Raw genomic sequence first — 13,673 nt, 5'->3', positions numbered from 1 at the left:
AAGACAAAAATGTGATACTGTCTGCCTAGACAGGATAGGGGATAGGTTATAGATCACAGGGGTCCTGAACGGGGCCCATGCTGTTGTTCCGACCCCCACATGATGCTGCGGCTGATAAACCCCCTTTATGTATCTCTTTGGGATACATGGAGGGGGAGTGTCGGCCGCCGCTCCATGCAGGGGTTGGTCCACCCCCTTCAAGCAGACTGCCAGGGCCCCATTCAGGAGATCGCAGGGAGTCCCAAGGGTTGGACCCCCGTGATCTATAACGTATCCCCTATCCTTTGCCTGAATTCTCTGGCTGACATGAGGATTATAAAGGGGGCGGTTTGGATGACTGCTCCATTATAACCTGCGGGGTCAGGTGGATTGGGGGGCACGGTCATTTGGTCCCTGGCCGGGCCCCATAGCAGTGATTTTCCCTGAGGCTGTGTCCACATGATTGTCAAAGACGGGTGTCCCTGCTCCTTGTAAGGCAGTGGTGTCAAACTGTGGCCCTCCAGATGTTCCAAAACTTCAACTCCCGGGCATGCTGGGAGTTGAAGTTTTGCAACATCTGGAGGGCCGCAGTTTGAAGACCACTGCACTAAGGGATACCATGAGAGGGAAGCCTTAATTTACCTTTCGAGGAAAGTGTGCATCCTCTGGAGGAGGCAGACAGACCTTTGGTGTCCAGGCATGCTGGGAGTATAAGTTTTGCCGTATGTGTAGGGCCACAGTTTGACACCACTGTTGTATGGCTGCTCCGCTATCATAGTAACTATCTTTCTTCAGTTTTGCAGTAAATCTTACTTAAAATGAAGAATGGATTTACAAAGTACTATTGCTTAGAAATGCAAAAATGTCCTGGGTTGTTAAGGGGTTAATACTGATAATAAAATCTGTGTTATTCTCTGCAGATTCTTGTAGCAGGAGATCAGAGGAGAATCTTATATCTTCAGATTATAAAGTAGATGATGATATCACACAAGATACATATGAAGAACATTCCATTATCCCAGATACACCCTCAGCCCTTCACAGCCAAGATCTGTCATCTCATCCTTATATACAGGTCCTGTCTTCTCATTCATCACAGAAAGGTCACAGAAGGGGTGTTGGACATCAACGAGCTCATACAGGAAAGAAATCATATTCATGTTCAGAATGTGGGAAATGTTATACTTCTAAATTCGATCTTGTTGTACATCAAAGAACTCACAGAGGAGAGAAGCCATTTTCATGCTCAGAATGTGGGAAATGTTTTACTTCTAATTCAGGTCTTGTTCAACATCAAAGAACTCACACAGAAGAGAAGCCGTTTTCATGTTCAGAATGTGGAAAGTGTTTTACCCATAAATCAAATCTTGTTAGACATAAGAGAAGTCACACAGGAGAGAAGCCATTTTCATGTCCAGAATGTGAAAAATATTTTATTTCTAAAACGTGGCTTGTTCAGCATCAGAGAACTCACACTGGGGAGAAACTGTTTTCTTGTTCAGAATGTGGGAAATGTTTTACTAAGAAATCAAATCTTGTTCAACATGAAATAACACACACACGGGAGAAGCCATTTTCATGTGCAGAGTGTGGGAAATGTTTTACTCGGAAAACAGACCTTTTTAGACATCAAATAACTCACACAGGAGAGAAACCATTTTCATGCTCAGAATGTGGGAAATGTTTTTATCAGAAATCAGCTCTTGTTCATCATCAAAGAACTCACACAGGGGAGAAGCCATTTTCATGTTTTACTCAGAAATCAGATCTTGTTAAACATAAAAGAACTTACATGGTAGAGAAGCCATTTTCATGTGCAGAATGTGGGAAATGTTTTACTAAGAAATCAGGTCTTGTTGTACATAAAAAAACTCACACAGGGGAGAAGCCATTTTCATGCTCAGAATGTGGGAAATGTTTTACTTTTAAATCACTTCTTCTTTTACATCAAAGAACTCACACAGGAGAGAAGCCATTTGCATGTTCACAATGTGGAAAATGTTTCACTCAGAAATCGCATCTTGCTGGGCATCAAAGAACTCACACAGAAGAGAAGCCATTTTCATGTTCAGAATGTGGAAAATATTTTACTTCTAAAATGTGGCTTGTACAGCATCAGAGAATTCACACAGGGGAGAAACTGTTTTCATGTTCAGAATGTGGGAAATGTTTTACTTCTAAATCACATCTTGTTGAACATCAGAGAACTCACACAGGTGAGAAGCCATTTCCATGTTCAGAATGTGGAAAATGTTTTAGTAAGAAATCAAATCTTGTTCAACATGAAAAAACTCACACAGGAGAGAAACCATTTTCATGCTCAGAATGTGGGAAATGCTTTAATCGGAAATCAGATCTTGTTAATCATCAAAGAACTCACACAGGGGAAAAGCCATTTTCATGTGCAGAATGTGGGAAATGTTTTACTCAGAAATCAGATCTTGTTAAACATCAAAGAACTCACACAGGGGAGAAGCCCTTTTCATGTGCAAAATGTGGGAAATGTTTTACTGATAAATCAAGTCTTATTCAACATCAAAGAACTCACACATGGGAGAAGTTCAGAATGTAGAAAATGTTTTACTCAGCAATCACATCTTGTTCAACATCAAATAACTCACACAGGAGAGAAGCCAATTCAGAGCAATAAATGATGCAGATAACACATCTTTATATTAACCATGTACATAGAATAGTTGACACATACATACTTATATATATTTATACAATATATGCTTTGTCTCCAAACTTGTTATCAATTTTTAAGAAGTTCTCTATATTATATTATTTATTATTCTTATATTCATCTCCGCACACTGGACTTATAATAAATGTAATATTGTGCTGTTACACAGTTAATATTCTCATTAATGTAGATGCAATTTACATAGTTTATTCTGTGATTTATTTACTCTATGGGTAGGTATTTGCTGCCACCTTCTGGCCTATTTTGGTAATGCTCTTGTTCCTCCTGTGAGCATGATTCATCATTTCCTTGTATGTAAACTCCGCCCCTGCTCTTCCTGTACTTCCTGTGTCATGGCTGCTTGCATTTGCCTCATGTAACAGGGACTCTTGTACTCCACATGATAAGCTAAGGAAAGCATCATCTTTTGACCGCATAATACTGAAATCTATTCATTCTGCTGTATTCCTGTTTTGTGATGTTCAGAATAAACCAGTTTTTGGATGGAACCAGTATTGGCGAGTTCAGCTATCTGAGGAGGATTGTCCGCAGTGTATCTGCTTATACAGGCCGGGCACAGAGGTCTCACAAGGGTTAGATCACTATCACAACAATCCCAGAATAGTCAAAAGATGCATAGAATTCCTGCAGCCGCTGTGTATATGTGAGAACCTTATCTACAATGCAGCTCAGTCCCATCCCCCATCTTGTGAAGCACATGGTGGCTGAAGCTCACTGCACGTCATATGATCTGTTCTAACTGCACTTCATGTGAACATTGAAGCTGTTTCTCTACACTGAACTGTGTTACCTGTCTAAGCTGTCGTCTAAGCTGCTGTGTGGTTTCTTTAAGAGACAGTACCATTTTTTGCAAAACAATATAAAATGTCTAGCCAAGGCTCTGAACACTCTTTTATGGCAGAAACAACACAGATACATCATGCCTCTGAACCAGAAGGTGCACAGGGAACAGATCCGGCCGATTTTACAGAACAAAGTGTAAAAGCCAAACGTATAATAAAACCGACACAGAAACTCAGGGAAAACTATGAAGCCACTAGAGATGAGTTCTCCAGTAATCTGTCAGACCTCTGGGACAGAACCTCACACTGCATGTCAGTTTTGGCAAACTTTACTGATCAACCGGCTGAATTAAGAGACTCTGTAAATCGCCTATGTGCCGCATATGAACGCTACAAGTGGTTGTCTGTAAAATACTCAGCCTTCTTGCAGGACTCTAATATAGAGGATTCTTCAGCAGAACTGACCAGGACCAATGCACTAAACCAACAAAGGGATCTTGAAGTGCAAAATGCTAAGCTTAAGGCAGAACTCCGCATTACTCATCTGCTGGAGACCAGATCTCACAGATCCACCTCAACCAAGCGCACTGCACCTTCTTCTAAGTGATAAGCTTATTGAGGCCCACGCTGATGCCGAAGCTAAAAAGGTGTAAAGCTCTTTTATCAGAAAGCAAGCAGAGGAAGAAGCACGCAAGGCAGCTCGCCACGCTGAGATGGTAGCGAAGCAAGCAGAGGAAGAAGCACGCAAGGCAGCTCGCCACGCTGAGATGGTAGCGAAGCAAGCAGAGGAAGAAGCACGCAAGGCAGAGGCAGATTCCCAAATAAAGATTCTGCAAATGGAAGGTGAGAAAGCAGCTTCCCTGGCAAGGCTAAAGGTCCTTGAACAAGCAATGGGACAAAGCACTAATCTGGACTGTCTTATCCCAGCAGAACTGGAAGATCCAGTTGAACGCACCAGTGAATATATACTAAAGCATAACATTTGCAAAGATACTGAGTCATCTCCTGTACCTCCTACAAACAACACTGTTCTGACTCTCAACACGGAGACCTCTCAACACAATGGGGGAGATTTATCAAAGTTGTCTATGTCTCGCATCAATATAGACCAAACTACAGAGTGTTAGTCTGGTCTATTGTGCACCGAATTTATCAAATGGCGCACAGCTCTTGATAAATTCTGTGCACAGACTGCATGATCTATGCTTTAGTCTATATTTAAACCTGCTCCAACATGGTCTGACATTTCGGCGTACTTTCAACCTATGCGACTTGTCGCTGAAAAGTCGCACTTGATAAATTCAGCAGCAATGCATTTTTCAATGCCTTTCAGTCTAAAATAGACTTGCATGCATCATGTTCTAAAAATCCTCTAGAGCAAAAGTCGCAGAAAAGTCGCACAGATTTAGACTGCGACTTTCTGTGCGACAAATTTAGACAAGAAAAACCAGTCTAAATCCTTTGATAAATCTCCCCCAATATGCCTGAGCCTCTTCCAGTCTACAATACAGGTACATCTATGCAGCCAACCACATCTTCTCCTGCAAACAACAATGTGACTTTCGGGGACAAGCTGCATCTGAAGCCACTGCCAGCACAAGCCTTAGAGCAGTGTTTCCCAACCTTTTTCGGGTCGGGGCACACCTCGGAAATTTTTTTTTCCACGGGGCACCGCTACCGAGGTTGACGAGCAAGGAAAAAAAAAAAAGGAAAAAACGGTAAAAAACACAATGCACTATATCTATTTATCAGTGGGTATGTAGTTTAAAGTGCTGCTTTATACAGCATCTCACCAATGACGTCTTCTCTAATTTGCATCGTTGCCTTCTCTTCTCAATGTGGTCTGGGCCATCATCACGATTTCTTCCACACACAATTCTTCACCGTTAAACCTGCAAAACAAACCTATTAGGCGCCAAACTTTTTTTTCTTTTTTTTTACATGAGTGACAGAGGGGTGTAGAAGAGTGGACATGGGTGACAGAGGGGTGTAGAGGGGTGGACATGGGTGACAGAGGGATTAAGAGGGGTGTAGAGGAGTGTACAGAGGGGTGTAGAGAAGCGTACATGGGTGACAGTGGTGTAGAGGAGCATACATGGGTGACAGGGGTGTAGAGGAGCATACATGGGTGACAGGGGTGTAGAGGAGCATACATGGGTGTCAGGGGTGTAGAGGAGCGTACATGGGTGAGAGGAGTGTACAGAGGGGTTTAGAGGAGTGTACATGAGTGACAGATGGGTGTACATGGGTGACAGAGAGGTGCAGAGGAGTGTACATGGGTGACAGATGGGTGTACATGGGTGACAGAGGGGTGTAGAGGAGTGTACATGGGTGACAAAGGGGTGTAGAGGAGTGTACATGGGTGATAGATGGGTGTACATGGGTGACAGAGGGGTGTAGAGGAGTGTACATGGGTGACAGGGGTGTAGAGGAGTGTACATGGGTGGCAGAGGGGTGTAGAGGAGTGTACATGGGTGATAGATGGGTGTACATGGGTGACAGAGGGGTGTAGAGGAGTGTACATGGGTGACAGAGGGGTGTAGAGGAGTGTACATGGGTGGCAGAGGGGTACAGAGGAGTGTACATGGGTGGCAGAGGGGGTACAGAGGAGTGTACATGGGTGGCATAGGGGTACAGAGGAGTGTACATGGGTGACAGAGGGGTGTAGAGGAGTGTACATGGGTGACAGAGGGGTGTAGAGGAGTGTACATGGGTGACAGAGGGGTTTAGAGGAGTGTACATGGGTGACAGAGGGGTTTAGAGGAGTGTACATGGGTGACAGAGGGGTAGAGAGGAGTGTACATGGGTGACAGAGGGGTAGAGAGGAGTGCACATGGGTGACAGAGGGGTATTGAGGAGTGTACATGGGTGACAGAGGGGTGTACATGTGTGATAGATGGGTGTACATGGGTGACAGAGGGGTGTAGAGGAGTGTACATGGGTGACAGAGGGGTGTAGAGGAGTGTACATGGGTGATAGATGGGTGTACATGGGTGACAGAGGGGTGTAGAGGAGTGTACATGGGTGACAGAGGGGTGTAGAGGAGTGTACATGGCTGACAGGGGTATAGAGGAGTGTACATGGGTGACAGAGGGGTGTAGAGGAGTGTACAGAGGGGTGTAGAGAAGCGTACATGGGTGACAGTGGTGTAGAGGAGCATACATGGGTGACGGGTGTAGAGGAGCATACATGGGTGACAGGGGTGTAGAGGAGCATACATGGGTGTCAGGGGTGTAGAGGAGCGTACATGGGTGACAGGGGTGTAGAGGAGTGTACAGAGGGGTTTAGAGGAGTGTACATGAGTGACAGATGGGTGTACATGGGTGACAGAGAGGTGTAGAGGAGTGTACATGGGTGACAGATGGGTGTACATGGGTGACAGAGGGGTGTAGAGGAGTGTACATGGGTGACAGATGGGTGTACATGGGTGACAGAGGGGTGTAGAGGAGTGTACATGGGTGACAGATGGGTGTAAAGGAGTGTACATGGGTGACAGATGGTGTACATGGGTGACAGAAGGGTGTAGAGGAGTGTACATTGGTGACAGATGGGTGTACATGGGTGAAAGAGGGGTGTAGAGGAGTGTACATGGGTGACAGATGGGTGTACATGGGTGACAGAGGGGTGTAGAGGAGTGTACATGAGTGACAGAGAAGTATAGAGGAGTGTACATGGGTGACAGAGGGGTGCAGAAGAGTGTACATGGGTGACAGGGGTGTAGAGGAGTGTACATGGGTGACAGGGGTGTAGAGGAGTGTACATGGGAGAAAGGGGTGTAGAGGAATGTACAAAGGGGTGTATAGGAGCATACATGGGTGACAGGGATGTAGAGGAGTGTACATGGGTGACAAAGGGGTGTAGAGAAGTGTACATGGGTGACAAAGGGGTGTAGAGAAGTGTACATGGGTGACAGAGGGGTGTAGAGAAGTGTACATGGGTGACAGGGGTGTAGAGGAGTTTAAATGGGTGACAGGGGTGTAGAGGAGTGTACATGGGTGACAGGGGTGTAGAGGAGTGTACATGGGTGAAAGGGGTGTAGAGGAATGTACAAAGGGGTGTATAGGAGCGTACATGGGTGACAAAGGGGTGTAGAGGAGTGTACATGGGTGACAAAGGGGTGTAGAGAAGTGTACATGGGTGACAAAGGGGTTGGATAGAAGTGTACATGGGTGACAGAGGGGTGTAGAGAAGTGTACATGGGTGACAGGGGTGTAGAGGAGTGTACATGGGTGACAGAGGGGTAGAGAGGAGTGTACATGGGTGACAGAGGGGTTGAGAGGAGTGTACATAGGTGACAGAGGGGTAGAGAGGAGTGTACATGGGTGACAGAGGAGTGTACATGTGTGATAGATGGGTGTACATGGGTGACAGAGGGGTGTAGAGGAGTGTACATGGGTGACAAAGGGGTGTAGAGAAGTGTACATGGGTGACAGAGGGGTGTAGAGGAGTGTACATGGGTGACAGAGGGGTGTAGAGGAGTGTACATGGGTGACAAAGGGGTGTAGAGAAGTGTACATGGGTGACAGAGGGGTGTAGAGGAGTGTACATGAGTGATAGATGGGTGTACATGGGTGACAGAGGGGTGTAGAGGAGTGTACATGGGTGACAAAGGGGTGTAGAGAAGTGTACATGGGTGACAGAGGGGTGTAGAGGAGTGTACATGGGTGATAGATGGGTGTACATGGGTGACAGAGGGGTGTAGAGGAGTGTACATGGGTGACAGAGGGGTGTTGAGGAGTGTACATGGGTGACAGAGGGGTGTTGAGGAGTGTACATGGGTGACAGAGGGGTGTTGAGGAGTGTACTTGGGCGACAGGGGTGTAGAGGAGTGTACATGGGTGACAGAGGGGTGTAGAGGAGTGTACATGGGTGGCAGAGGGGTACAGAGGAGTGTACATGGGTGACAGAGGGGTATAGAGGAGTGTACATGGGTGACAGAGGGTTGTAGAGAAGTGTACATGGGTGACAGAGGGTTGTAGAGAAGTGTACATGGGTGACAGAGGGGTGTAGAGGAGTGTACAGAGGGGTGTAGAGAGGTGTACAAGGGTGATAGATGGGTGTAGAAGAGTGAACATCGGTGACGGGGGCATAGGGGTGACAGAGAGGTGGACATGGGTGACAGGAGGGTGGACAGGGGAGACAGGGGGTCAGAGGGGTGGACAAGGGGGTAAAAGAGGGACAGGAGTGACAGGTGTGGACTGGGGTAACAAAGGTACAGATGGGTGAACAGGAGGGTGGACATGGGTGACAGAGTAGACTACGGGGGTAGACAGGGGGGTAAACATGAGTGACAGGGATGGACAGGGGAGTGGACAAGGCAGACATGGGTGACAGGAGGGTGGACATGGGTGACGGGGATGATAGGTGGGGGGACATGTGTGAGTGACGGTGGACATGAGTGATGGGAGGTGGACATGGGTGACAGGGAGGGTGGACATGGGTGACAGGGAGGGTGGACATGGGTAACAGGGGGGCTGGACATGAGTGACAGGGGGGCTGGACATGGGTGACTGGGGGGGTGGACATGGGTGACAGAGGGGGGTGGACATGGGTGACGGGGGGGGGGATTACATGGGTGACGGAGGGAATTACATGGGTGACAGGGGGGGATTACATGGGTGACAGGGGGGGTGGACATGGGTGATAGAGATGGACAGGGAGGTGGACAAGGCGGACATGGGTGACAGGGAGGGTGGACATGGGTGACAGGGAGGGTGGACATGGGTGACAGGGGATTACATGGGTGACAGGGAGGGATTACATGGGTGACAGGGAGGAATTACATTGGTGACAGGGAGGGATTACATGGGTGACAAGGGGGGGTGGACATGGATGATAGAGATGGACAGGGAGGTGGACCAGGCGGACATGGCTGACAGGGGGGGTGGACATGGGTGACTGGGGGGGGGTGGACATGGGTGACTGGGGGGGTGGACATGGGTGATAGGGGGGGGGATTACATGGGTGATAGAGATGGACAGGGAGGTGGACATGGGTGACAGGGGGGGTGGACATGGGTGACTGAGGGGGTGGACATGGGTGACTGAGGGGGTAGACATGGGTGACGGGGAGGGATTACATGGGTGACGGGGAGGGATTACATGGGTGACAGGGAGGGATTACATGGGTGACAGGGAGGGATTACATGGGTGACAGGGGGGTGGACATGGGTGATAGAGATGGACAGGGAGGTGGACCAGGCGGACATGGCTGACAGGGGGGTGGACATGGGTGACAGGGGGGGGTGGACATGGGTGACTGGGGGGTGGACATGGGTGACTGGGGGGGGGTGGACATGGGTGACTAGGGGGGTGGACATGGGTGACGGGGGGATTACATGGGTGACAGGGGGGGGTGGACATGGGTGATAGAGATGGACAGGGAGGTAGACAAGGCAGACATGGCTGACAGGGGGGGTGGACAAGAGTGACGGGGGGGGGGGGTAGAGGGTGTACCTGGGTGACGGTGGGGGGGGGGGGGGTTTAGACAGGGTTGAGAAGGTGAACAGAGGGGTGGAAAGGGTACGGTACCTTAAGCAAGCCGGCCCGCGCAGCTTGCAGTTTCACAGGAGGCACTGGAGTCCGGAGCAGGTGCAGCTCGTTCCGCCCCAGGGCACCATTTCCGGCTCACTGCGCCGCAAGGGAGAGGGGGGCGGAGGGGGACGCAGGAGATGGAGAGTGAAGGAGGGGGACACAGGGAACAGAGGGGGAAGGAGGGGAACACGGGTCACGCGGCAGACGCAGGGGACGGAGGGAAACACAGGAGATGCAGGGGGACGCTGTGTGCGCAGTGCGCACGCAGACTTCTCTCCCAGCCCCCCCCCCCCTGCGCCGTCAGGCCGGGACATTTAAAAAAAAAAATAATAGTAAAAAATAAAAAAAATCACAGCAAAATCCCGCGGCACCACGGGCAGTGCTGAACAGCACACACGGTTGGGAATCACTGCCTTAGAGACTAAACCAAAGTTAAACGCTCATGCAACATCATTCTACCCTGGTGAACCTCACCCTACATCACCAGAGAACTTTCACAACCAAGGGGTTCCACAAGTTACTTTGGTACCAAAGAGTGAGAAATCAGATTTGAATGACTTTGCCAGATATATGGTGCGCCGTGAGCTCATTAACACAAGCCTCTCAAGGTGTGCAGAGAGCTACAGGGCCTGGAGAGCAACATTCAAGGCTGCTATTGCTGATCTCAACCTTACTGCTAAGGAAGAACTTGATTTGATCATAAAATGGTTGGGACCAGAATCTTCTGATTGTGTTAAAGACTGAGAACAGTACATGTTGATCACCCAGATACAGGTCTTTCTGCTGCATGGGCAAGACTTGAGCAAACTTATGGTAGCTCTGAAGCCATAGAAAGCGCTCTATTCAAGAGACTGCAAAACTTTCCAAAAATAGCAAACAAAGACCATTGCAAGCTGCAAGATCTAAGTGACTGTCACGATTCGGCTGGCTGGAGGTGGATCCTCTGTGCCAGAGAGGGATTGGCGTGGACCGTGTTGGTGGACCGGTTCTAAGTTGCTACTGGTATTCACCAGAGCCCGCCGCAAAGCGGGATGGTCTTGCAGCGGCGGTAGCAACCAGGTCGTATCCACCAGCAACGGCTCAACCTCTCTGACTGCTGAAGATAGGCGCGGTACAAGGGAGTAGACAAGAGCAAGGTCGGACGTAGCAGAAGGTCAGGGCAGGTAGCAAGGATCGTAGTCAGGGGCAACGGCAGGAGGTCTGGAACACAGGCTAGGAACACACAAGGAAACGCTTTCACTGGCACAATGGCAACAAGATCCGGCGAGGGAGTGCAGGGGAAGTGAGGTATAAGTAGGGAGTGCACAGGTGAACACACTGATTAAGCCTGCTGCGCTAATCAGTGGCCCTTTAAATTGCAGAGACCCGGCGCGCGCGCGCCCTAAGTAGCGGGGCCGCGCACGCCGGGACAAGACAGACGGGGAACGAGTCAGGTACGGGAGCCGGGATGCGCATCGCGAGCGGGCGCCTCCCACATCGCGAATCGCATCCCGGCTGAGAGGGATATTGCAGCGCACCCGGTCAGCAGGTCTGACCGGGGCGCTGCAAATGCGAGGATGCTGCGAGCGCTCCGGGGAGGAGCGGGGACCCGGAGCGCTCGGCGTAACAGTACCCCCCCCTTGGGTCTCCCCCTCTTCTTGGAGCCTGAGAACCTGAGGATAAGACTTTTGTCTAGAATGTTGTCCTCAGGTTCCCAGGATCTCTCTTCTGGGCCACAGCCTTCCCAATCCACCCAAAAAAATTTTTTCTTTCTGACAGTCTTGGAGGCCAGAATCTCCTTCACGGAGAAGACGTCAGAAGAACCGGAAACAGGAGTGGGGGAAACAAGTTTGGGAGAGAAGCGGTTAATGACGAGTGGTTTAAGGAGAGAGACATGGAAGGCATTGGGAATACGAAGAGAAGGAGGAAGAAGGAGTTTGTAAGAGACAGGATTAATCTGGCACAAGACTTTGAAAGGGCCAAGATAGCGTGGTCCCAGTTTGTAACTGGGGACACGAAAGCGGACATATTTAGCGGAGAGCCATACCTTGTCTCCGGGAGCAAAAATGGGGGGAGTTCTTCTTTTCTTATCGGCAAATCTTTTCATGCGTGATGAAGCCTGTAAGAGAGAATTTTGGGTCTCTTTCCATATGGTGGAAAGATCACGAGTCACTTCATCCACAGCGGGCAAACCAGAGGGCAAGGGAGTAGGGAGGGGAGGAAGAGGGTGACGGCCGTACACCACGAAAAATGGGGATTTAGCAGAAGATTCGGAGACTCTGAAGTTGTATGAGAATTCGGCCCATGGTAGAAGATCTGCCCAGTCATCCTGGCGGGAGGAAACAAAATGGCGTAAATAGTCACCCAGGACCTGATTAATTCTTTCTACTTGCCCATTGGATTGGGGATGATAAGAAGAAGAGAAGTTTAATTTGATCTTGAGCTGTTTACAGAGGGCCCTCCAGAATTTAGACACGAATTGGACGCCTCTATCCGAGACGATATGCGTGGGCAAACCGTGAAGGCGAAAAATGTGTACAAAAAATTGCTTTGCCAACTGAGGCGCTGAAGGAAGACCAGGAAGAGGAATAAAATGTGCCATCTTGGAAAATCGATCAACGACCACCCAAACAACTGTGTTGCCACGGGATGAGGGTAAGTCCGTAATAAAGTCCATACCAATCTGTGACCAAGGCTGTTCGGGGACAGGCAGAGGATGAAGGAGGCCAGCAGGCTTCTGGCGAGGAGTCTTATCCCGGGCACAGACAGTACAGGCCCGCACAAAATCAACAACATCAGTCTCCAGAGTCGGCCACCAATAAAAACGAGAGATGAGTTGCAAGGATTTTTTGATGCCCGCATGGCCTGCGAGGTGGGAGGAGTGTCCCCATTTGAGAATCCCGAGACGCTGGCGTGGAGAAACGAAGGTCTTCCCTGGAGGAGTTTGCCTGATGGAGGCTGGAGAAGTGGAGATCAGACAGTCAGGAGGAATGATGTGTTGCGGAGAGACCTCTACTTCAGAGGCATCAGAAGAACGAGAGAGGGCATCGGCCCTAATGTTCTTGTCAGCAGGGCGATAATGAATTTCAAAGTCAAAACGGGCAAAGAATAACGACCACCTGGCCTGGCGAGGGTTCTGTCGTTGGGCAGACTGGAGATAGGAGAGATTCTTGTGATCAGTGTATATGATAACTGGAAATTTTGATCCCTCCAGCAGGTGCCTCCATTCCTCAAGCGCCAATTTAATGGCCAGTAGTTCTCGATCCCCGATGGAGTAATTTCTCTCCGCCGGGGAGAAGGTCCTAGAAAAAAAAACCACAAGTCACAGCATGCCCGGAAGAATTTTTTTGTAGAAGGACAGCTCCAGCTCCCACTGAGGAGGCATCTACCTCCAATAGGAAGGGTTTAGCTGGGTCAGGTCTGGAGAGCACGGGAGCAGAAGAAAAGGCAGACTTGAGATGTTTAAATGCGTCTTCCGCTTGGGGAGACCAGGACTTAGGATTGGCATTTTTCTTGGTTAAAGCCACGATAGGAGCCACAATAGTGGAAAAGTGTGGAATAAACTGTCTGTAATAATTGGCGAACCCCAAAAAACGTTGGATAGCACGGAGTCCGGAGGGGCGTGGCCAATCTAAGACGGCAGAGAGTTTATCTGGGTCCATTTGTAGTCCCTGGCCAGAGACCAAGTATCCT

At 49.1% G+C, this 13,673-nt stretch overlaps 1 protein-coding gene across 1 annotated transcript in view; it reads left to right on the top strand.

Moving 5' to 3' along the window:
* The window catches only part of LOC130298071 (oocyte zinc finger protein XlCOF7.1-like), a 70,235-nt gene extending 66,213 nt beyond the window's left edge, over window positions 1-4,022 (top strand). Inside the window, exon 7 of the mRNA XM_056550967.1 lies at window positions 1,188-4,022. Coding sequence (XP_056406942.1) covers window positions 1,188-2,551 — 1,364 coding nt within the window. The 3' untranslated portion in view covers window positions 2,552-4,022. The remainder of the gene's footprint in view (window positions 1-1,187) is intronic.
* The last annotated feature ends 9,651 nt before the right edge of the window (window positions 4,023-13,673 follow it).

Source organism: Hyla sarda, assembly GCF_029499605.1.
Source record: "Hyla sarda isolate aHylSar1 chromosome 1 unlocalized genomic scaffold, aHylSar1.hap1 SUPER_1_unloc_2, whole genome shotgun sequence".
NCBI lineage: Eukaryota > Metazoa > Chordata > Amphibia > Anura > Hylidae > Hyla > Hyla sarda.
Note: the sequence above shows the minus strand (reverse complement) of the source record. Positions and strands in the feature narration are given on the sequence as shown.